The sequence below is a fragment of the Nipponia nippon genome, unplaced genomic scaffold (assembly GCF_047370975.1).
Source record: "Nipponia nippon isolate SJK-2023a ecotype South Korea unplaced genomic scaffold, ASM4737097v1 scaffold_36, whole genome shotgun sequence".
NCBI lineage: Eukaryota > Metazoa > Chordata > Aves > Pelecaniformes > Threskiornithidae > Nipponia > Nipponia nippon.
In genome coordinates this window covers 1,241,751-1,266,567 of record NW_028262354.1, presented here as the reverse complement: position 1 = coordinate 1,266,567, position 24,817 = coordinate 1,241,751, and the positions used below count along the sequence as shown (strand labels likewise).

Genomic DNA, 24,817 nt, shown 5'->3' with positions numbered 1-24,817 from the left:
TGGAATCATAGAATCGTTTAGGTTGGAAAAGACCTTTAAGATCATCCAGTCTAGCTGTTACATTACTGATTTTGCTCTTAGTTTGCGAGCATCCATCTCCTGCACCACACCCGGGAGCCCCCAAAACACACCATCACCCATCGTGCTCAAGAGGTCAGCCGAGAGAGGAAGTCATCTTGGGTGAACTTGTGTTTTTTTCCCCAGAAAACTGATTTTTATCGCTGCCTGAGCAATAAAGTCCCAGCAATCTCTGCACCCCCAGCAGCAAACCCGTGGTGGTGAGCAGTCCCCATCACATGCTGATCAGGAACTGATTTTACACCAGCTTGGTCACAATTTATATCCACTATAAAATCAAATAAGCCCATGACTGTTCGTGTTTCTTCTTACTGATGGAGAAACTGAGGCACAGGAAGGCGAAATGAAGCCAAGAAAAAAGATCCCCCAAGATTTTAAGGGAAGTTGGGAACTGAATCTGGCTCCCAGTCGTTGTTTCTGCCTTCGCCTCTTAATCGCCGCCTTCCCTACAAGAAGGATTTGCTATTAATAACTCCCGTTGTACTGCGTTATAACATAATCAAACCCATCCTCCCTCGGTTGCGAGCTCATCCAGCGGCACTAACCCTCCCTGGGGAAAAACTTCCCAAGATTTGCAACTCAGCCATCAGAAAACTCTTTGCAAAGGGAAAATCTTCCATCGCTGGAGCGGCGTGACGGGCGTCGCGCATCTCCCAGCCCGTATAGGACAACCTCTAGCCCAGCCCGACATCGCACCGCTTGGCAAATTGCAGAAAAACTTATCTCTTCTCCAGGCGCGAGGCTGCTCGGTCCAGCCCTCGCAAGAGTCATTTCCTGCCTCCGCTGGGACATCTCAAGAAATTCCCGAGAAGCAGCACCAAGCCGCACCGGCGGACGACACCGAAACATAGGATGACGAACTTTTTAATTGTAGCACTCTTGGTTCTTCATTTTTCACTGGGTAAATATGTTTCTCTGTTTTTCTGGCTTGCAGTTTTAATTGAATCGTGCTGCTAAGTGCTGGGCTTGAATTTTCTACGCTGCTGGGATGCTGGCTGGCACTCGGGGTGGGGTCGTGGGGGCTGAACGGTCCCGGGGCGTTCGCTTGGAGACGGGGGGCCAGTGGCAAATAAACCCAGGGGAAAACATGATGCAATTACTGAAAGTTACAGTAAAGCCTGTGCTTGCAGAATATAGGGTGCGCCTGCAGAACACTGCATGCGCTTGGAGAAGAGAGTCTGATAATTAATGTTTTCCATATTGCATTCAAGATAATTTGCAATGTACAGCTGGGAGCTATTAAGAGAGACAGATACAGGCAAGGGGAAAAAAAGACCCAACCAGGATTTCCTGAAGCGTTAGGTGGGCACTCAGGAGATGCAGGGAGACCGACATCAGGGGCAACTGAGGGAGGAAAACCACAGCACTGGCAGCGCTCGGGAGGGATGAGCGGCTGCTCGAGGCAGGAACCTGAAGCTAATTAGAGATGAACACATGTGCAATGAAGTAATGTTTCTGGGAACGTCAGATAACGGGCAGCACTGGCGGAGGGGCAGGTAACCGGAAACGGGCAGCTGCCTGCGGCTCTGCCGTGCCTGCCGGCCGCAAAGAGCCTTCCTCCTTCTCTACCGCGCTGGTGGAACGAAGCCAAATGCAAAACATCAAGCGAGGGGTTAAAAGCAGCCGTGGAGAGGCGATTTCCAGATGGAAGCTCTTTGTGGCAATACAACTCCTCTATTATTCTTAGCACGGCTCCAGTGTAAACACAACAGCCAACTTGGAATAACTTTCTCAGAAAGCTCCGTGCGCGGGATAACACGCCCCAAGCCGGAGTTTGCGCTGCCGGAGCCAAAAAGGACAGAGTATTTTGGAAGGGCGAGCGTGGGAAGGTGCGCGCGGGGCAGGTGGGTGTACGTGACACCGCACAGCTCCCAGTTTCGGTCCGAGTTCCCCCCAAAGCTCGGGACGGGGATAGGCTGGGTCGAGGCGTTTTACGTAGCGAGGCTGAGCGATGGATGAGGCTGCGCTGTACCACGACCCGCAGACCCGACTCCCACCCCAGGGCTTCGATGCCCACGCAGAAATCTTTAGGCTGAGTCGCCGGTTTCAGATCATTTCCTAACGATGAGAGTTTTTGGATCCGGGCTTCTCGCTCAGCTCGCTGCCAGCGCTGAGAAACTCGGGGCTACGCTAGGAAACGGCGGGAAGTTTTAGAGAGGGGTACCCAGAGCTGTGGCTGGCCCTGGGCACGACTAACGGCATCAGCAAAGTTATTAATAGTATAACTTATACTATTAACATTATAATTATCTTTATATATTATTATTAAAATATATTATAGTACTATATTATTGTATCTTATTACTGTATGAGTGAGTATAGGAGTATGCAAGTATATTAATATAAAATTAATATTCCCAATTAGTCTGCTTTATAAGACCCTGAAAAAAAGAAAACACATTTAACCTTGTATTTGGAAAAGGGAAATGAGTCTCGATTTGACTGTGACAACATCGTAAGTCACTATTTATAGTGACTCAGCCCTAAAGAAATGTGAGTCTCCTTTCTGAGCCTGCAGCAGCCGCACGGCAAAAGGCACATGAGGAATAAAGCAGCTGGGCCGGTGGCTGAGGAGCTGCTCAAAACGCACGAAGCAGAGCTTTGAGATCCACCCCAAAATAAATTTGGGGTACAGGTGGCAGGAACGCGGCTGGAGGGCTGCGACCCCATTACTGCATCTCCCTGCCGGCACATCTGCACCTAAAATAAAGGAAAAAACCCACCAGGGCCAAGCTCTGGTCCTGTCTGCAACACAATACCTTTTGTTGTGAAGTCTCCGATTTAATTACGGGCCAGATTGCGAATCCATTACTCCCACCAGGGAATAGGTTTTGCACAGAACGCCAATAAATCTGTGAAACTATTCATGTGAAACCGTATCCAGCCAGCTTGACGCGAGTCTCTGCCTATGGTGCCGGATGATGAACCGTTCATTTTTTGTTTGTTTTTAGGGAATGCCGAGATAGAAGAAGAGGAGGAGACTACAGAGTTTTTATACGACTACGCATCTCGTTACAGTGAGAAATTCTTGCTTTTTTTGGATCATTTTATGCAAGCTGCATGAGCAAGTTGGAATAACCGGGGTTGGAAAAGATGCTGGGAGGTCTCCATCCAGCCTGGGCCAGGCAGCGAGACCAGGCTTTGCCCATAAAAGCCAACTCAAAGGCACCGAGAAGCCACTGAACCGAGCCCTCCGCAATGACAAAGAACCCCCGAGGGACACTGAGCCCGTCCCACCTCCCCGTGCTGCCACTGGCACAGACCTCAGCGCCCTCAATCTTTAATTTAAGCTAAAAGCTCAAAGCTGCCGCACGCGGCAGAAGGAAACGAAGCCGGTGCCGCGGCCTGGCCGCAGAGCTTTGCGGAAATACCCGTAGGAAAACGGACCCGAGGTCCGGGGAGATGCTGCTTAGATGAATTAAGAGGGTTTGCTGAATCACGGCTGCGTTGGCATTCGAGCGGCTGGTTACCGCCACCGCGGGTGCTCAGGCAGGACACGGGAGCAGAGCAGCAGCTTATTTATCTGAGTTATTCAGATTAATTTGAATTACATTGCCTATTCAGCGGGGAAAAGACAAGCAATAATGTCACGATACAAGGGTGGGACTCCTCTCACCTAACGCTGGATGGGGTGCACAGAGCTCAGGTGCCCCCTTTAGCATCAGTGGAGAGAAACTGGTACCCGAGTCTCCACCAACTTTAAAAGGAGCCTCTGGAGACCCTCTCAGGTGACAACATTTATGACTGAACCACATCAGGAACCTCCGATACAAATCTGAATAACCCATAGGAAATACATGCCCTGACACCAAATGGGTCTGACCACCATAAATTAAGCGATGCTTTGGTGTAAAACATAAAACAAAATTAAAAGTAGAGTTAAAAGGCATTTTTCTGGAGCTGTTCTGCCCCCAGGGGTTCTCGCTACCATCTGAAACCACATCTTGCTGGGCCAAAAAGGTTACTGAGATGGACTAAGAGCAGAGGTAACCCCGGGAGCGGAGAGCAGAGCGATTCGCTTTGCTTTCTGCGGCAGTAACAGACTCCTCACCCCCCAGCTCGCTGCCATCGCTGCTCACGAGCCAACTCAGCCCCCAACCCAGGCAGCCTCTAAAATTAAGTTTCCAACCTATGGAACTGATGCTCGGTGTTCTTGGTGGTGTTATTGTAGCGGCTTGAGTGGGTAAGATGCCTTCCTGCTTATATTAAATATTAATACAGACTCATCAGGACAATGCTTTCGTTCCAGGTGATTACTTCTATGCAACGATAGAATATTACTCCGAGAACATGACATTAATACCCGCGTATCCGTATGAGGTGAGTCGGACTTTCTCTTCGTATTTCCCAAAAAAGGGGGCCTTCCTTGTCAAAACCACTGTCGCAAGAAGAAATAAACGGGATTTAAAATGTTGATTTTAAATCACTGAACTCAAATGAGCTCGGGCAAAGAGCGTCCATGCCATAGCTGGGATTAGTTTGCCATGGACTTACTTGCCAGTTTGCAAGAACGTCAGAGAAGGAGAAATTCCCAGTTTTCCTAATTAAATAATACCAAGCCAGTGCCGATGAGGGATCCCTCTGGATACCTTACACGCTGTGACAGAGGTCCTGCCTCTTCCTATTCACCCACCCGAGCACCACCAGGGCTCTGGGGAAGGGATTTGCAAGAGGGTGCCACCCCCCAGATCTCAGCAATACCTTCCCTTGGCTCAGCGACAGACAAGGATGCCCCAGGGCAACGACGCGATTTCTCCCCAAGGAGCAATCACGGGGAATAGTTAGGAAGGCAGGAGTTAAGGCATGAACTCTGCCACTGGCTTTTAGCACATTAAACCCCGCGATTGTTGATGGATTTCTTTTCCTTGACTTGCCAGGAGCCTGATGAGTCGGTGGGATCGTGCCTCCGGTGCCACCTCCCCTTCGTCATCCTCCTCAGCCTCCTGGGTTTCCTGCTATAGACTCCCCGTGCTCCTCCTCAGAAGCTACCAAAGCCCCGTAGGATTGAAGCACTCACTTAAAGCCCATCTTTAAGCCAGCAAAATTCAATTCTTTCTAAAGCAGCAGCCAGCAGGGCTTTGCAGCAACTTTTCAAAAGAATTAAATAATAATTAAACCTTTCAGGCATCCAGCTGCAATGCTAGGGACAACCAAAGAAGCTTTAATTGCCGGCTAATGACCCAAAGCAGCATTTTAGGGTATTTTTCCAAAGCACCCAAGTCACCTCTTTGCATACAGCCTTCAACGGGAGCTTCAATGGTGCGAACACCCTTTTGGGACCCCTGGCCCAAACTGGGTCTCAGCCCCAGGCACCTCCGCTGCTCAACCACCCAAATCCGCTTTTTTCCAAAGGCCGAAGCTCACCGACATCCCAGGTGCACACGAAATCCCCGTCCTGCCACCACCATGGCTTGAAACACAATAGGAGGACGTGGCAACCGCTTCCTCACCTTTTCCCCCCGTTGCAGACACACCGGCTGTGATGAAGAAAAGAACATCGTCACCACGTTGGAAATTACATCCTCTAAACAATGCAGTCACCTCTGGTTTTAGTACAGTTGTGACTTTATGTACCAAGTTTTCAATAGATGGATGACGCCATCCTGAGCCGTAAAAGCTGTGCAAACACTGAAGACCTTTGTAATGACTAGGCTCTTTCCTATTTCCTATTATTCTGTTGTAAACAGGAACTCCTGCCAATAAAATTACTAACAATCAGCGTTCGGTCTCTAGGGTGAAGCCACCAACACCCCTCGGGAAAGCACGATAAACACCAGCCCATCCATGCCCGAGCTGGGCTAACCTGTTCCTCCTGCCCCGATTCCCACCCCATTTCTCCAGGAAAACCTCAGCACCTTGGGGACCAGATGCAGATTTTGCCACATCCCATCTTCCCAAGCCACCACGTTAAATGGGGCTGCTCGGGGACAAACCCTCCATGCCGGCAACCGTCCGCCACGAGGTGTGGTATGGTTCCATTTGCAGTCGCTTGATAAATTATCAGTAAACACCAGCAGAACAGGAATAACAAATGCCAGAGGCTTGTGCAGTGCTTGTCCCATCAAAAGGATCTTTTCAAGCATCTAAACCCATAAGCTAATAGCTACCTAGAAAAAGCAGGCAGAAGTTTTTCACTTCGGTTTATTCCGAATTGCTCTTAATACTAATTATTTTCTAGAAACACCAGCAGTATCTGCAGTGCCATGAGAAGCTGGACCAAAAAAAAAAGTCTCTCCAAGCAATACAGCCCGCAGCAGCTCCCCATGCAGAACAAACCGCACCAGAAATGGGTCTTTTTGTCAGCAAATCTGAGTTTATAAGGCTCCTTTTGACCCAGCTGGGGGAAAAAATAAATGCAATCCCCCACTCTGCGTGTCTACGCTGCTTTTCTTTGGAGGAGCCATGGGGACGGAGGGGCAGCAAACCCGATCCAGGTGCACCCACATGGTCTTGGAGCTCCTGCAGGGTCTTGGAGCACCCGCAAGCCAACGGAGGCTGACTCAACCCAACAGGCAGAGTTCAGGCTGGTCACGTCCGCACGGCCCCCAGCTTTGCGGAGCTTCAAGCTCTCTCGAGCTCGCCCTCAAAACCCCAGGCAGAAACTCCCCGGGCTGCCGGAGCAGGCACAACCCAAACCCACCCCTCTCCTCTACAGCAGCAGTGCCATCACCAGTCAGGCCTGCCACCCCTCAGCCCAGTTTATGCCGTTATCCAGGCTCCCAGCCTTGAAAAGCAGAAGTATTTTATTTTCTAGCGAAGCCAAGAGGCTCCGAAACAGGGTCAGGAGCTGCTGAAGGGAGCGAGACCCGAATGCGCTGCCAGCCAGTGCCACCTCCTGGCTCCTCACTGCTATAAAGTTGATAAAAAATGCTGAGCTTTGCCTAGCAGAGCTCCGGAAAATAATCTGTGAACGCACGGCGCTGAGATATTTAACCCTGCAATGAAGAAAAAAAAATAAGGGAAAATTAAATATGTGCTTATAACATGCTAAGTTTATCAATAAAAAATATTACTAAATAATTAGTGGCATCAATACTCAATGGAGGTGTTCCCGACACCGAGGGACAGAAAACCGCGAGCCCTTTCCAAAAGCGCAAGACAAACCCAAGCGCAGAGAGAAGTTAAATCTGTGAAGACATATACAATAAACCCAGTTTATTGTAAAAACCCAGCTTCGTTTCACAGCACGCCTCCAGGCCAGAAGAAAGGGCCAAAAACTATATTCAAGTTATAGCAGCATTTAGGATAAGGGATGGCCTGACCTAATTACAGCTAACGATGCATAGCTGGAAACAACCTCACCACTTTCCCAATGCAGGTATTATTCACCAAAATCTCTTCAGTTTATAAATGCTCTTTTTTCCTGCAACACTAAATGCACCTTCCCTTGAGCGGTAGGAAAAGCACCGGTCCCTGCTGCTGGGCTCTGCTGCAGCCGGACCGTCCGCAGCCACCCCCAACGCCCCGGGTCCAACCCGCGGAGCTCCGACCGGGGAAAAAATCCCAGGTTTTCCGTTACGGGACCTTCAGTCTTGCACACGATACCAAGAGTGAGCAAAAGCACTTTTATCAGTGAAAATATTAAGAGCTTAAGATGTTATTTTAATTCTTTTTCTTTGGAAAGGCACGCTTGTGTTTCTAATTGGAAAACCAAGATCTCATCCGGGGTCCTTTCCGACGGTAAAGCCGGGAGCTTTTCCTCAGTCCGCATCCCAAGCCAGGGGTGAATCCATCCTCCCGCACCGTGTCCGGATGCTTTCACAAGTTGCTTTCCCAGATTTACCCCTTTTTTCACCGCTCGTGCAATGCCCGCCCGACCCTCGGCTCTGCAAACGGCCGCCCAGCTCTCCCAGCAAACCTCCGCGGGCTAAGCCGCTTTAACACAAAGAGGATTTCCCTCTGGTTTTCAAAAGCTTTCCTAGTTATCGCCAGGCAAGAAGCAAGCAGAACATCTCTCAAGGCCTCTGGTGTTTTCTAGCACCACTTCATCGAATTATTTGGGAAACACATCGTGCCGCACCTGCTCTTTGCACGGCTCCCAGGACCCGGGTGCAACGCGCCGGGGCAGCCGCAGCCCACGGGGGCTTTGCAGCGCCCAGGCACCAACGCCTCTGCTCACCCTCCGCTGTCCCACGGCAGAGTGGGGGTTTGGGTCAATTTAACATGCTCCAGCCTCAGGTGGCTTTAGAGCTCGTTTCTCACTCCAGGTGTTGGTGATGCTGCTTTTTGCACAGCACTTGTACAGGAGCAACCACGGGGGGAGTAACAGCGCCCTGGTTTCACCCCCAGAAACGCCAGCGATGCATACAGAAACGCAGACGACTACGGACGAGCAGCTCGAAGCCGCCCTCCACGGGGCCAGCGAGGAGGTAACCAGCTCTGCGGTTTGCAACCCCCTTTTTTAGAGACCTGTTCAGATGAGGATGGCGCTTTGGGGAAAGAAACTTGATTTTGTGCAGATTTACACCATCACTGGTGAGGGCTGAGACCGGTTTGCATTTATTATTTGCAAGTTGTCTTCCCCCAGTGTCCCGGTACCTCCGTCAGTAGCAACCTTACATCAGATCTTAAAGCCCCGACAAGAGCACTGAACACAAACCACTTCCATTAGCATCACACGGAGCAACTGGATCCGAAACGAAAAAGCACAATCCTCCTTTTATTCCTTAACTCTCCCATTTTCCTTCACGGCACGCCTCTCGGACCAGGACGTCCCCTGCACGGGCAGGACGCAGGCTCGCTGCATCGTCCGACCAAACACCCCCTTTTTCTGGCTATTCAGCAGGTGAAGCAAGCATTAAGTGCAATTCTGCAACGACCGAATATTGCTGCTATTGAATCCTGCCTCAACGCCAACAAACTTTTATTCCCCAATGTGCATTTTTTCCAAATGTCTGTTTTTAAACACTTCGCTATCAGCTATCACAAATAAGTCCCGTTTCAGACAACGCGATGCTCTGCCCTCAGTGCCGCAGCAGCCTCGCGGTGGGGCCTCCCCTTCGGCAAAACCAGCCATTGCCTTCCGACATCACTGGCTGGCTTTGTACTCAAGACCCCCTAAAATAAAATACCTTCCAGACCAAATATGGCACCGAATTGGCAAGATTCAGGCTTTCTGACCCCATTTTTAACCCCTTCTCACAGAACCAGGCTGGCTGAACGCCCACTATTTCATCCTGAAACAGGAAATATTTGCTCCACTCGGTTCACAGAAAGCAGAATAGACCAGGGATTCCCATGTGGGGGTTGTTGTTTTTTTTTTTTTTTTTTCTTCTGCCACCAAGTTGCCAAAATGTCTCTGGCTCTTTGTGTCTCAGAGTTGAAAGAATCAACATATAAATATTTGGAACTGCTTGTCTAGGGGGGGCCCAACACTTCCAGCCTGGCAAAGCACCCCGGCCCGCGCTTAGCATCAAGGACGTGAGTGGCTTACGGCCACGATTCGGCAGCCACGGCGTGGCTGGACATCAGCATCTTCCAGGACCGAAGCTTTAAATATAGAAATATTATTTCATTTTAAATAGAAAGAAAGTTTTCCATGCTTCCAGATGTATATAGGTCATATATATCCACCCAGAGGGGCCTCAAAACTGAAGAATTACGCTATCACACAGCTGTTTGCTCGTGCATCTACCCTCCCCTATATATCCCGTACGTTTGCAAAGCTGCCTTCGTGCACATTAACACAAAATCGTGCAAATTAACAGCAACCACAGCAGCTTCTTCTCAGTCATGGGGGGGCTGCGGGAGGCCTGGACCGAGAGTTGGCCAGACCTGGCAGGACCCAGCGGGTTTGCTTCGCCATGACCTCGTCCGCTGCGCATTGCCCTGTTCCAGGGGTTTTGCATCCTTTGTTTGTGGCTTTTTTTTTGCCATTTTAACCGCAAGGCCCCCCCAGCCAGCGGTGGGGAGACGCTAACAGGGCACCGCCGAAGGCCCAAAGCCCCCGCCCCGCGGCGAGCTCCCCTGCAGCCACCGCACCGGAACGCGCCCGCCAGGCAGAGCACAGCTGGAAAGCGCCTGCCTCCGCGTCGGCATAACCCCGGGGTGGGCAAACCTCTGCGCAACCGGGCACGCGACCCCCTGCACGGTCACCCATACAACGCCCCGGGTGCAAACCGCCCCCTGCAGCCCACCCCTCCCCGCAACCCGGCGTGCAAAACCCCACAGGCAAAAACTTGCCTGCAGCACCCATGCAACGAGACACACAAACTCCCTGCGAACTCCCGCCATGCAACTGGGCGCGCAACACCCGCTGCGCAACTCTGCTTGCGGTCCTCCGTGCAACCGGGCGTGCAGAACCGCGGGCACAACCCCTCATGTGCAAGATCCCACGTGCAAACCCCCCCCCCGCGCCACCCCCGTGCACCCAGGCGTGCAAACCCCCGCCCGCAGCCCCCTTCCGCAACCGGGCGTGCAAACCCCCGCGAGCAAAACGCTGCCGGGAGCCTCGTCCCCGTACAAACAGTCGCACAAACCCCCGCGAGCGGCCCACCGCGGTGCAACGGGGCGTGCAACCGCCACCTGCAGCCCCCCGAGGCCATCAACAGCACATGCGGCCCCCCCCCCCCCCCGCCATGCTGCTTTCCCTCCGTGTAACCGGACACGCCACCTCCCGCCCGCAGCCGCCACCCCACGCAAGCAGGCGTGCAAAACAAGGCGTGCAAAACAAGGCGTGCAAAACAAGGCGTGCAAAACAAGGCGTGCAAAACAAGGCGTGCAAAACAAGGCGTGCAAAACAAGGCGTGCAAAACAAGGCGTGCAGCATTGCCCCCACTCGCCCCCCCGTGCAACCAGGCGTGCAAAACCCCGCGCGCGACCTCCCCGCCACCGCGTGCAAAGGGCGCGCCGCGCGCCCAGACCCGCGCGCGCGCGCACAAAGACAAACCACGCCCCTTTTCTCCCCCTCGCCCTCCCCGCCTTTAAAAGGCCGCGCCGCCGGACGGGCAGGGCGGCCAGCCAATGGCGCGGCGCCCCCCGCGGCGCGGCGGGACCAATGAGAAGGGGGGTGGCGCGGAGGAAGCCCCGCCCCGGGAGGGGGGCGTGGCGGCGGGAGGGGGCGCCATGCGCCATGTCATGGAGGCTCAGTGTGCGAGCGGCCATTGACGGGGCCGGAGCTGCGGGCGGAGCGGGGCGGCGGCGGCGGCTGCCCGCGGCGTTCCCCTTCCCCACTCCCGCTTCCCTGCCGGCCGCCGCGACAGCAGCGACCCCGCGGTCGGTTCCCCCGCCGCGCCCGGCCACCCTCCCTCGCCACTGCGGAGCCGCGGGAGGGGGGTGGCGATGGAGATGAAGAAGCGCATCAACCTGGAGTTGAGGAACCGGGCCCCCGAGAAGGTGAGGGGCGGCGGGGCGGCGGGCCGCGCTCCCGCCTCCGCACGGGGCGACCGTCGCCGCCTCAGGCCGAGCGGGCCCGGCCCGGCGGCGTCGCCGAATCTGGGTCAGCCGTGGCGCAGGAGCCCCGCGGGGCGCGGGCGGCGCTTCCGGGCGCCGGCCCCGGGGCGGCGGGGCCCCGCGCCCCCTCCGCCCCTCCGCTCCCTCCGCGCCAGCCCCCCCCCCCCCCCCGCGCCGCGGGGCCGCCCCTCGCCCCCCGGAGTTGGCGTCGGGGCCTCCAACTTGCAGCCGCCGTTAATCCCCTCCCGCCCGGCCGCCTCCAACTTGGCGAGCGCGGCTGTAGTAAACAGGTCACGGGCGCGCCGGGTCCGGCCCCGGCCCTTCCCTCAGCCTTTTTATTTTAATTATTTTTTTGTGATTAATTTTGTTTTCCGCCCCCCCACCTCCCCGTGCGCTGCGTGGCGCGGCCGGCCCGGTCCCGCTCCTCCCTGCCGCCGCCCCGCCGGGGGCACGATGGGGAGAGCCGGGGGGTCCCCCCGATCCGCCCCCCCCCCCCCCCCCGGGGCACGAAACCGGCGTGGCCGTGTGTGTGTGCCCCCCCCCCCCCCCCCACCCGCCAACTTCCCGTTTCTTCGGAAAGATGCCAAAAAAAAATAGAAAAAGCTGAAAATGTGAGAGCTCCCTTACAAAACGCCCCAGGCCGCGGGGGCCCGCAGCTCCCGCTGCCCCCACGCCTGCCGCTGGCAGATGGTTTCGCATCGAGGTCGCGTAAGAAAAACCAGCGGCCGGCGCCTCTGGCTCGCCCCAGGAGTAAAGTCCAGCAACGTGGGTATCGCTGCCAGGCTGCTCGCGGGGGATTTGGGGGGAAAAAGTGCCGGAAACGGTTGGTTGAACCAAACGGCAAGTTGAGCGGCGGCAGGCACCTGGAGAGGCCTCGCCGTGCTCTTGGCGCGCGTCGATCTTGGGCGAAGCCGTGAAGATCTGCTCTCCCCCGGCAGCTGCCTTTGAAAACTTTGTGCTTGTTCGGAGTCACGTTTTCTGATGGAAAAATAAAACAATGGTGAGGTTTTACTGGAAGCTGGCGAAGCGTGCCGCTCGGAGGCGTCTGCAGCAGTCTTAAAACGTTGGTATTTAAAAGCGCACGGGGAAAGGAAGAGTCGCCCTGTTGTGTCCTTTCCAACGAGCGGTATGTTCCGCTGTAGATAAAATAATTTAAAATTAATTGACTGCTCCTTGTTACCACTTCTCAAAGTACGCGACCCGTATCAGTTATCTAGTTGTTTCAGTGGCTTTGGCATGAGGAAATTATTTAATTGGGCTTCATTAACCTGCAGAACTCACTGCTAAAATAATCCGGAGCCAGCAGGTTTGGGGTTCAGAAAGAAACGGGATGCTTCCGTAGGTTCGAATGGGCGCGAGTACGTTATTCGGCTTGAGAACGAAGCCAGCGGCTCACGCGTGCGCGAGGGCAGCTGGCAGCCGGGGCTGCGGAGGGACGGCAGGGCGCCGTGAAGGCGCCCGCCGGTGAGGTCCGGGGTGAGGTGGCCGTTTCTGCGGGGTTCCAAGCGTGCTCAGAGGAAGGGAAACTCGTGTTCTTTTTTTTTTTTTTTTTTTTTTTTTTTTTTTTTTTGGTGTGTGTGAACTAGGCGGGCGTCAGTGATTTCGGACCGCAAGTCTAGCCTCGATTTAAGACAAACACCAAACCGACAGATATTTAACAGTCTCCAAGCTGTGGTTTCGCTGAAGCGTGTGGTTTTGTCATGCTCATTAAACTGACAAATGACTCGCTGTCCTGTTCGAAGGTGACAGAGTTGGTGCTCGATAACTGCCGATCCAGCAACGGCGAAATCGAAGGCCTGAATGATTCGTTTAAAGAACTTGAGTTCCTTAGCATGGCCAACGTAGAGCTGACATCGCTGGCCAAACTCCCCACGTTGAGTAAGCTCCGCAAGGTACGTGTGTGTCTCGCCTGGAGCGCTTCAAGAAGTAAAAGTCACGGGTGACGAGCCGCGGTTGCGCCTTTCGGCGCTCGCGGTTGAACTCGCGTGGCGCTGACGGTGCTCTGTGAGGTGGCAGGCCTGTGAAACGGTGCTGCATCCCATCTACTTCTTTTTTTTTTTTTTTTTTTTAAGATCTGAAATGGTTTTGGGTATCTCCAGTTAACTACGGCCAAACTGGGGCTGGGTCAGGGACTCTCAGGAGGGTAAATGCTCGTCCGTTAAAAGCGCGAAGGTTGGCCATGTCTCGCTGCGTGCTGCTGGTCGATCGGAGGCCGCTGGGTTGCCCGGCCAGTGAAGCTGCACGTCGCTGGCACTGAATTCCCGTATTCTGTGTTCCGCTAACTTAAAACTTAAGCGTCCAAACCCGTGAGTTTTTAAGGACTTGATAATTCTCAAAGTCAACTTAAAGGAACCTTTTGACCAAGTTTATCGCCAGCGCGGTAACTGGGCGAGGGCTTGTTCGCTTGTGGGACTCTTCAGAAGCGTTCAGCTTTGCGACGAAACTGCTCAGTTAAAGGGAGAACGGTTAAGAATGATGCAGGTCTGAATCCGATGGTACCAATCTAACCGTTTAATGACTTAAATTTTTTTTCTGTGTAATAGTTGGAGTTGAGCGACAACATCATTTCAGGAGGCCTGGAGGTCCTTGCAGAAAGATGTCCGAATCTCACATATCTAAATCTAAGTGGCAACAAAATCAAAGATCTTGGCACTGTGGAAGCTCTTGTAAGTACAAAGTGAGAGGGGCTAATGGAAAATGTAAATCTAATAAATACTGGGGTTTTAGTCAAGAATAAACGAATTGTTTTGCAATGGAATGGTACAAACTTAGCTGTAGGGGCTGGGGATGAGCAGTTTTTTCAAGCACAGCATGGAAAGAGCGAGTTTAAACTAGTACAGCGTAAGGAATCGGCAAGTACAAAGATGCGGCGGGATACGTTCTAGCTGCTTATGTTCCTTTTCGGCTGAAAGGCATGCGGCATGAAATTTCATCTCTTACCTGTCGTATGTTCTATGTATTTTTTTTTTTTTTCCTCGCCAGCTCAGGTGCGATGGATGCTGCGCTGGTTTAGGTTTGTCAGTGGTCCAGGTGGTCCTGACTCGATGAGCTCGATGTCGTGGTTACTAGAGACAGGACTCGCAAGGCACTGCTGCAGAGCCCCTTCTGGGTTCCTAGGGGGATGTACTGACTCGGAGATTTTTGGGCTTCTGCTTTGTCTTTGAAAGAAAAGCAGCCAAGTTATGTCTTGCTAACCCTCTTGTGTTCGTTTGTTAAGGTATAGTTTGTCTAATAAGCAACTGCCTTAAGCGTTCGTTAAACTGGGAAGCGATGAGGCGGCGTGTGAGGCGGGCGGTTAGGAGCAGCCTGGCGAGCACCAGCAGCGGGTCACTGAACCGTAGGAGGAAGCTGCCAGCGCCCGCCACTGCCTGATCCGTGCGCCCATTTATCTAGCTGATGATTTGGTTTTTAGGATTTTGATACAGACTGCCTGTTTTTGAAACTGCTCGTAAAGATTCTTCACCTGCTTCAGCGGTGCTCTAACCCAGCAGTTAGGAGACCAAGGGAAGCAGTTGCAGTGCTCTGTAGAAGAAACGCTTTTATTTAGATCTTAGATGCTTGCCAAGCCACGCAGGTGGCTCGTTCCGTAGGTGTGTAAAGTCTGAACGGTGAGAAAAATCACCATCGGTTGTCTGGTCTTCATTGTTGGGAAAGCAAATTCTGTAGTCTGGTTATAAATCCTACCAAGTGCCTCTCGCTTGCTCCTCACAAGATGCCTGGAATCAAATGAGTCGAACTGTTCACTGAAAGGCCGCTGGAGTTGCCGAGTTTTTACCCAGGATTGCCTGAACAAAAATGGGCCGCGCAAACAAAACCCAGCCCCAAACGTGGGTTCTGCAGGCTGTGCAGGGGCGTCTGGCGCTTCAGGGATGCGTTGGGCGCGCGGGAAACGCGCCTGGGGCTGGTCTGCAGAAGCACTGGCGTGAGGAGTGCTAACTACTGCACCCGGCCTTGCACTGAAGTTTGTGTCTCATGGGGAGCAAAACGTGGACGGGAAAGAGGGGCTGGGGACAGAATACCTGCTGTAGCTGGCCGTGTGGTTAACTGTATTTGGGCCGTGGCCGCGCTGTGACTTGGAAGTACCATGTCAAGAAATGGGGGGAAAAACCAAAACCCTTTTCATTTCTTTGCAGCAAAATCTCAAAAACTTGAAGAGCCTTGACCTGTTCAACTGTGAGATTACAAACCTCGAGGATTACAGAGACAGCATTTTTGAGCTGCTTCAGCAAATCACGTACCTAGATGGATTTGATCAGGAAGATAACGAGGCACCGGACTCGGAAGATGATGATGATGAGGGTAACTTCCTGAAAGAAACTGTGGATAGAAGTAGTATGCTGTAATAAAAATATGGGTGTAGCGTGGGGTGTAGCGACTTCTCGAATGCGCTAGCGTGATTCTGGGCTCTTATTTTTGAAGCGCAGACTTCTGGAGCTCGTTTGGTGGTAACACGCTGTGATACAGAAGGCAAACTCCTGTCGGAGGGTTTGAGTGTTCTTGCAGAAGCCTTCTGAGCTCAAGGAAATTTGACAAAAGTTATTGTGACAAAGATACAAATATTCTCACAATAAGTTGTTGCCAGTGGTAAAGCGCTTTGGTACGACTGAATGATACAAAGCGAGGGGACAAACACACATGATTTTAGATGAAAAATTGTAATTTTACTGGTTTTTGTAATGGCTTCAGTCCCGTGCTCGAGCCTAAGACGATTTTTTGTTCAAAAACGTATATAGTTCCTTTTGGTCTGACCTCAGCTCTAGTCCTTAACGAGGCTATTCCTGCATCTTTTTCCACGTTACTGGAATGAGAACGAAACCCGTAGGTTTAGGTCTGTCGGCGTGTGGCTGCAAAGGCTACGTTGATGTGATTGCAGGACCGGTCCGCGTGCTCTTTAAATGTGCTTGGCTTCACAGCTGACCGACACGGTCCAAGCTGTTCAGGAAAAAAACATCCAAAATGTGTTTGGGCGCTGTTAGCAAATACGATGGGCTGTTGTTGTGATGCAGCGTCTTACGCGTGCCTGCGTTCTAAATAGCCACACAAATAACTGGCGAGATTTGGGCTGTGTCTGTTTGTGACAGGGGTTTCTCGGTGTTTTCTTTGCGCCTTAAGTCGTTAGCTGGGAGCTGCCGCTGCGGTGTGCCGGGCCCTGGCTGCTGCGGCTGCTGACGAGTACGCAGGCCCAGCAAAGTTTGGAAGCCGGTGTTTAAAAGAACTTGATGAAAGCCAAATAGTTGATACTTGGAATGTGAAAATAAACCCAATATTTGAAAATAGATTAATAGGTTATTAACTTGAAAATGAATTTAAGCATTAAATCACGTTGTCGTTTCTTGTAATTTGCTTAACTGTGAAAGTGATTATATGCTCCAGACGTAGGAATGAAATGAGAGATCATCTCTTTGGAACTGTAGCTACTAGTAAGTGATTAAATAACAGATAAATGTAATATGTTAAGCTGGTTTTGCCTTTAAATATTTTAGGGTTTGATTCTATAGAGAAGCCTCTCTTCCCCTTCCACCGACTAAATTTTCAGCTCCCTTGCAGGAGTTTGCATATGTAGGTGCTTCAGGCGTCAAGAATTTTGCCTGAAGCTTGCGATGTAAAAACATGGGTAGCCTTTCTTCGGGGAAAAAAATTACAGAGATTTAACTTCATTAAAATCACGCTTGTTTCCCACATGTTGCCTGCATTTACCCCAAACCCTTCTGGACAAAGACGTTACAACTGGCTTGACCTGGTGTATGCAAACTTGCATAAAGAGGAGTTAATGAAACTTAACTTTTAGCATATATGTATAAGTGTATCCTTCGTTTCAGAAGGAGATGAAGATGACGATGATGAAGATGAGGATGAAGCTGGTCCTCCAGGAGAGTATGAAGAGGAAGATGATGAAGATGATGGAGGTTCAGATTTGGGGGAAGGAGAAGAGGAGGAGGAAGTTGGTCTTTCATACCTGATGAAAGAAGAGATTCAGGTAAAAGTTTGTAAACTCTACTGACTCCAAGAAATGAAGAAAACCTGCGTCCTTGGGTGTTAATTTAAACATCCCGACGCAGCAGAGTGTATAAGTGCAGGGTGGATGGAGCGGGAGAGTTGGGAGAGCATGCTGCTGTCGCTGAAATACAGAGCGTTGGCTCGAGCAGGAGTGGTGGCAGTCAGCTGCGAGGATGGTCCTGGCTGACTTCCAAGACTTGGTTGACTTTCATCCCAGCCCTTAGCGTTGCAGGATGGTGGAGCCTCTTTATTCTTTGTGAGCTAAAGAATCCGTTCTCCCCGACGTGTTGAAACTGTGCGCTACTACCAATTAAATTGTCAGAATAGAAATACAGATTAAGTGGAATAAATTAATTTCTTTTGGAAACCCAAAGAAAATACCCTGGTCTCGCGAGAGAAAAGAATGAAGTAGCAACAAGTTACCAGTACTTCAAGTAAGATGGCACAAAGGAAAAGTTAGGTTTTCTGCTGTAATGAATGCTGGGTTTTTTACCCTGCGCTCACTTGAAAATGTTCTTGGTGGTGTTGAAGAGCTGTGGAAAATAGCCCACAGGATCTTTCTAGTAGTACTGTGTTACTGTGCTAAAAAGCAAGTGGAGGAGTATTAAGATAAGAAAATACACGTGTTTTACCAGGTTAAGAATAGATTCTTGTAGCTGTAAACTGGTCGTGCCTAAATGATTATTGCATAGAAGTAAAACCCGGGAGTTTCAGTCCTCTCTCCTGACAGCTACAGGGGTTTCAGAGGGAGAATGTGTCTGGCGTGGATTTTGCGTGTAAGTCTGTGCAAGCAGCTCGCACGTTTCGGACCAGAAAACTCCTGTTGACATCGCTTCCATTACTGTTACTTTGGATAAGAGTTTGCTTCTATCAGCTGCATTGCACATGTATGTGCAGAAAATCTTGGAGCTAAACTCTGGGGTTCTTCATTTTGTTCTTGCAACTGGCGCTCATATGATTTGCTTACGAATGTAACTTTGTTCCTGCCTTAATGCTCTGAAGAGCAAATGTCTGTAACACAATCAATGAAACTAAAACTAAATAAGTAAATCTGTTTTGAAGCCAAGACCTTAGAGAAAGTTCTTTGGAAAATGAACAATACACGGCTGGGAAGAATATCGGGAATTAATCGTGTGTGGTCGCTGGCGTATGCATGCGCTCTGCACGTTAGGTGACGAGGAATTGCCGCACAGAGCCATGAAAATGCTCGGGGAGTTCAGAGCCGTTGCCCTTCTGATGGCGGTGCAGCAAAACCAGATCCTGAGTTTGTATTTTGCATTCGTTTAGGCAGGGAACGGGTGGTGGTCAGGGTGAAGGACGTAACGTTTTGCGAGAGTTCTAGTCTGCTCGCTTTTCCCTGTGTTTTGGAAAATTAATTTGGAAAATTAAGTCATGCACCGTTCTAATTGCAATGAATTAATCCAGAGCGTTTTTTAATTCCCATGTTCTAAGGGCAAATGGCAGGTGGGCTCTCTAATGTTGTCACATTTTTACTTGTTACGTTACCCTGTGTGTAAAATTTGATGTAGCAGATGGGTATAAAAATAAGACTTCAGTTTGTCTTCAAGGCTTGACGTTGTGCCAGTAGAGCAGAGATCTTGCACCATTGTGTAATTTTCTGGGGCTGCTGATCGTTAATTGGTTTACATTTTTCAGCTATCAGCTTTTAAAAAAAAACCAAAACCAAACAACAAACCAACAACTTAATTCATTTGACATGGAAACAATAATTTTGGGAAGATATTAGCTGTTCTGCTTTCTCCTCTTCCTTGTTCTCTAATGACAGTGGGTTAAAAGGAAAAGTAAAGCTGTTTGTCATCTCTCTTTGCTGTCGTTAATTTTGCAATAACTTAGTCTTGAGCTGGCGTAAGGTAGTGATAAGTGGGAACAAGAAAGAAACGAGAATACCGGGCCGGGTAATGCCCTGGCTCGGGTGATTAAATGTCCTACAGTCAGTTTGGCTGCCTATCCTTGCGCAGACGGCCAGGAACAAACAGTAAATGTGGAATGTGACCTCTGAACAGAGTAAGTGGGATTTTCTGAATTTCTGCTCAGGATCAGCATGTAAGCAAAACTTAAATAAACAGCAATTTAAAAAATATTTCATGATTTTCATAAAGGATGAAGATGATGACGATGACTATGTTGAAGAAGGAGGTGATGAGGAGGAAGAAGGTAAGTTCTCAAGTTATTGAAGTTGTGACTAAAACGATTTATTATTCTGTAACTTTGCAAGTTTGGGATGCGCACTTTAATGGCGTAAATCAGCCCTTGGCTGCTCTGTTTCTGAAGGTATGTGAAGTATTTTAGGATCAGTTTAAGCGAGAGCTCGAGCAGGTAGTAAAGTAGCTGTGCAGTATTTGATATTTTTTTGTCCACTCATAAAATAAAAATCAGGAAGGACGGACAGGTTTTCGAAGTCTCTTGTTGAAGCAGTTTTCTGAAATGAAAGATACTGCATCTCCTACACAGTTAGAAATTGTAATTTTCCAACGTGGAGAGGAGAGGGACTCTTCTGTATACCTTGCAAATGTTATTTACATACGTTTAAAGCACCTCGTTAATGCCCCCGAGGCTCCGCTGGCAAAGCCCTCGAAGCAGCAGTAGCAGCTGCGTCTTTTCCCTTTATCAAGCTGGAAGTGGCTTCTCCAGCAAACCTGTCTGCTTCAGAGGCACCTCCAGGGAGGCAAACTCAACCCGGCATCCTGTCTAACGGCTTAGCTAGCGAGCCTGGTCCTATTGTTTCCTATCTAGTCTTGTTATCGATGGTTGTAACTTCATAAATGACTCTTTTGATGTCAGACGCATGCATAATAATCAAAAGCTCGCAAAAAAAGAAAGTGCCAGTGTGCGTGGTTCATCCTGCTTTAAGAAGGTGCAGCGTGGTGAGTCTGTGTGACTGCTGTGGAAGAAGTGGCATTTTTGCAGGCTGATGCTGCTCCTTTGGCATTTTGCAGAACGTAAAGTTCTGTTTGCAAGAAATGGGTTACTTGAGTGTTTTTTCATAAAATAACTTTTTATTTTATCACTCATTCTTTTTTGCACCTGGTTTGAGGTTTCCAAGCCTTCAGGGTAGGGACCAGCCTTACGTTCGATGCTCCTGCTCTGTTCTGGACCTCTGGAACAGCGGTCGCTCTAGGGGCGGGAGGGTTATTTGGGTTCTCGTGCAGGTATCGGCGTACTCTGATTTGTGGGTGGGCGGAAGGGTGGCTCAGTCCTATGCATCTCTGTTCCGAGGGGTAAGATCAAGACACCGGATAGGAGTCCCCTGTTGCACCAGTCAATGGCTGCTAAAGTCCCTTGAAACAAAATTATTAAGCTTCATCTTAAAATTAGCCATCTTTCCCTCTGTACTTTTCCTGCTACGAGGCTCTTCCAGAGCTTTGCAGTTCTAATGGTTAGGAACTGCGTCCAAATCTTTAACCTACCCCTAGCAGCAAAGTTTTGTATTACTCCTGAAGCCCTGAAGTCTGTGTAAACTGTAGGCAAATTCTAGAATTTCTCCCTGGACTAGGCCCCGTCTCATCTGAACGCGTGGCTTAATGGAGAGGTTTTTGGAGATGTATCTTGCACTCGAAAAAAGTGAAATTCTGAAGCAGTAATGCTAATTTTTCACTCTTTACAAATGCAGCCTTCACATCTATTAAGACAACAAAGCAGGAGGTCAGGATGGCTAATTAGCCAGGAAATGACTGCTGGAAAATAAATCTATTAGATTTGACAAAATTGCATTTCATGATTTCACCACAAGAGCGCATAGTCCACTGACCGAATTAAGCATATTTCTAAGAATAAGCTCAAAGATGTTTATGCAAGATGCCTGTATCAGTTTGTCAGTGGAGAGAGAGCAGAGCATGTTTCGCTCGGTATCTGCAGAAACTGCTGGGGTTTGGGCAGGGCGCGTGCAACTTCTAAAAACGAAAGTCAGGGAGATATACAAATGTCATTTCCATTTCAGTTCTCAAATATACGTTAACAGAAACGCTTTTTTTAATAGATCCACTTCATCTTGATAATTCCTGTATGGAACATCACGTGCTTAGCGTGAACTTAGTTTAATATGGCCTGTCTGAATTACTCAGAGTAACGTAAACCGATCTTTTTTGAGCGCCATAAGCAGCACAGGGATGTTACGGTGGTGAATGCATTAACTGCAAACAAGCAGGAATCTGTTTCAATGTCCTTTGCTACAAGTATGCCATTACATTTATGATGTCTGAGCAGAACCTAATGAGATGTATGCACACCTCTTTTCCTTAGCAGAGGGCGTTCGAGGGGAGAAGAGGAAACGAGACCCCGAAGATGAAGGCGAGGAAGAGGATGATTAATTTGTTATAGACACAAGTAGGACCAGACTCTTAAGTTACAGAATACGCAATAGTGATTATGCAGATCTGTATGTCTCCATGTACCATAGATGTCCCTACAGAAGATAAAACGTTAACTTTTTATAGAAGTGTGGTTTTACTATTCTTGCCCTTTTTATCATTCCAAATAAGATATAATAGCCTGTTAGCGAACCTATATGTAGACGGCAATTTTCAGCCCTATAATCACTGAAGCCATTGTCAGGTTTTTTTTCCCCCTAGACTTTTCTTTGGAGCTCTTTAATTTTGTACAAGCTTGCTGTGTTGGTCGTCGTTAGCCCAGAGTTAAAACACCCATTTCACGTGGGTTTAATATTGTGAATTTCCTTCAAGATTTTAAAGGTTTTTATACTTAAAAAGCTGAACTCAAAAATGCTCTATGGCAAATTCCAGTCTCTTTTAAATGAGATGTTGACTATAGTCTGAGTTTACCAGGGATTCTATTTGAAATCGACAACTAGATTACACCTTTATTTCAGCTTTTTAAAAGGTGACTCCTGTAATATTTTTTTACGCCTTCTCTCCATTTTCTGTGTTACATTGTAAAGCCTAAGTGGGTTTCGGAAGATCTTTTTTTCCTGCTTGTTCAGGTGCTCAGTGTTTGCTGGAGTATTCACTAGATACCGTCACGAACGTATCTTGGCAAACCGAAAGGGTTGTAATCCATACATTTTCTCGAAAAATACATAGTCATTGCAGGTATTAACAAAAGCAACGAATCCGTAGTTTTAAACCATTTTGCTAGAAGTCTTTGTTAAACTTTTCACTCGCTGCGCTCTTGCATTGTCATTTTGGGAATTCTGCAACAATCATGGTGTTTGGCTATAAAATATATGCATTTTTAATGCAGAAGTTAACGGGTAGCTCCTTCAAGCACATTTTTTTCAAACACCCCCCCCCCCCTTTTATAGAATCGTTGAAGGGGGAAAGATGAACCTAAGTTAGTCTTTCTCCGCAGGTCACCTTTTAAACTTTTTAAATCTGGTTGTAGGCAAAACATTCAAGTTCGTGTATAATACTAGTTAATAGTTTAGGGTTTTTTATATTGAATGGCTGCAGAAACTTGTTCCATTGCATACGGTTGGTGGCAGGTACAGGAGACATGCAGACAAGCTTTTTTCCTAGCAGCCTGATCGCGACCAACAGGTCTTAGTAACTCTGCCCCGATGGATTCATGTTTTCTATTTGAGCCACTGCGAAACAAGTTCAGGCATACAGCATTCCTCTTTCAGTCATGATTTGGATTTAAAACAGTAGTCTTGATATAAAACTAACTCACATTGTTTCATGTAGGTACTGAACCAAATATCACACACAGCTTTATTCAAGAGACTTATTTTTATATCTGTCTTGGCTGACAATAGCTGCCATTAAACTGGGGGAGACACCAAGGGTGGGGAAGAGGGAGATTTCCTGGACCTAAGTAAGAGTCAGTCACCCGTAGATCAGTTACCTGTGAATATTTAATAGGTATTTCACACACTAGCAGACTTTAAATGTGACTTCCAACTCTTAAATCAAGTTTAGATACTGCAGGGTTGAAGTTCTGCAAAGCCCAATTTCTTGTGTGTGTGGGTTTTTTGTTTTGTTTTTATTTCCCCCCCCCAAATAGAGCCTTAAATCATAGTTTCTCATGTAGCTGTAAAGCATAGCCAGCCATTAAAGGCAACAGAATGAAACGAGTCAGGCAGATGGCAATATACTTGGAAATGAACTGACTAAATGGGTTTTGCATTTTTTAATGAATATCTGTAAAGACACTAGAAAAGTAGTGGTAAAACTACATTTGCAACCACAATCTTAAGTTCCTGTGTTTGTGTATGAATACTGAATGAATAGAAATCTTAGGTAAGTGCACATCCTATCTTGTCGTGGAGGCTCTGTGTTCAAGGCAGTTGCTTTGTGCTCAGCTTTGAGGTAGAAAAGTGTGTTTTCCCATCTTTTTGCTTATTTTTTTTAGTCTCGGCGAATGATTGAAACCTGTTATTTATAAGCGTGTACTTTACCTCATTGTCAGGGTTTTCCTTAACTGTCTTTTACTGATGCACATAAAATTAGTTTTAAATGGAAAAAATAACTATTTTGCTGGATTATTTGAGTACTGGTCTTGTTTCAGTAAGCGAGTCCGATTTTGACATTGGATGAGCTAACTGGACAAAACGGAATAAACTCGGAAGGGGTTAGCAGACCTTAACACTTCCTAAAACCAACTTGCAGTGTCGTGCATCAGCCGCTACATCTAAAAATCTGAGCCTCACACAAAGCTTAACTTTGTCTTTTCCTCAGTGTTACCATCTAAATATAGTTTCATATTTGTCAGCTTGGCATGCAATTAAACAGCATAGCATTTTTTAAAATAAGTAATACAGAGCCTCCAGATAACTTTTGAAACTTTTTTGCTTGGTGGGTGGTCTTTTCATGCAAATATGTAAGGGTGGGTTTTATATTTTGTAGAGGTTTTGTCCTATTTTAATGCTCTTTGTATGGCAGTATGTATATAGTGTGTTTCGGTTCCTTATCAAACTCTTTCCTTAAACTTTGGAGTAACTGATTTTGTGCAACTGTGTTTTGAATAAAGCCATGACAGTGTTAAATTAAAGAAAACAACCCTGCAGCACTCTTCTGATAATTTTTAGTTGTAACAAAACATGTTTCCTCCCCACGTGTGCTGTAAATTTTAAATTAAAAAGTTTTCAAACCGAATTATTTCAAATAAATTGAGACTATTGTATTGGATTACTTCTTTTAGTATGTGCAGCTGTGGAGAATGTGCTATTTTTTTGAGGAGTGGGGTAAGAGGTAATTCTTCTTTCCTGTTATCTTTTCGTTGTTGGGGAAACCTGCAGAATTGTGTGTCTTTCTGGGGCTAGAACTGGGACTTTATGATACTCTGGTTCTTGGTAGCATCGTCGCAGTCGAGGAAGGATGCTGTGGAAAACCCAAAGTGATGTCTGGATAGCTCACGTACAGCGTTTCCAGATGGG

General features: G+C 48.7%; 1 protein-coding gene and 1 long non-coding RNA gene across 5 annotated transcripts; both read left to right on the top strand.

The window, feature by feature from the left end:
* The first annotated feature begins 556 nt into the window (after positions 1 to 556).
* On the top strand, positions 557 to 5,796 carry LOC148053825 (uncharacterized). The gene is made up of 4 exons (XR_015707858.1): positions 557 to 979; positions 3,030 to 3,095; positions 4,328 to 4,398; positions 4,956 to 5,796. It is a non-coding gene; the product is annotated as an uncharacterized LOC148053825 (long non-coding RNA).
* Positions 5,797 to 11,111: 5,315 nt separating this feature from the next.
* Positions 11,112 to 24,569, top strand: ANP32E (acidic nuclear phosphoprotein 32 family member E). 4 transcript variants are annotated; one of them, XM_087772146.1, is made up of 7 exons: positions 11,112 to 11,412; positions 13,212 to 13,361; positions 14,013 to 14,135; positions 15,603 to 15,768; positions 17,292 to 17,446; positions 19,587 to 19,641; positions 21,727 to 24,569. In XM_087772146.1, the coding sequence occupies exons 1-7, from the start codon at positions 11,359 to 11,361 to the stop codon at positions 21,792 to 21,794; spliced, it is 771 nt and encodes a 256-aa protein (XP_087628272.1). In that variant the 5' UTR covers positions 11,112 to 11,358; the 3' UTR covers positions 21,795 to 24,569. The 4 variants fall into 4 exon arrangements, with proteins under 4 accessions (XP_087628272.1, XP_087628271.1, XP_087628270.1 ...); XM_087772145.1 differs by having other exon boundaries at positions 11,113 to 11,412; positions 17,289 to 17,446; positions 21,730 to 24,569; XM_087772144.1 differs by having other exon boundaries at positions 11,113 to 11,412; positions 17,289 to 17,446.
* Positions 24,570 to 24,817: the final 248 nt, after the last annotated feature.

Coding starts and splice junctions, on each gene's coding strand:
- ANP32E (XM_087772144.1), top strand. CDS start 11,359: ATGGAGATGAAGAAGCGCATCAACCTGGAGTTGAGGAACCGGGCCCCC. Junction 14,136..15,602: donor TTGGCACTGTGGAAGCTCTT/GTAAGTACAAAG, acceptor ATTTCTTTGCAG/CAAAATCTCAAAAACTTGAA. Junction 17,447..19,586: donor TGATGAAAGAAGAGATTCAG/GTAAAAGTTTGT, acceptor ATTTTCATAAAG/GATGAAGATGATGACGATGA.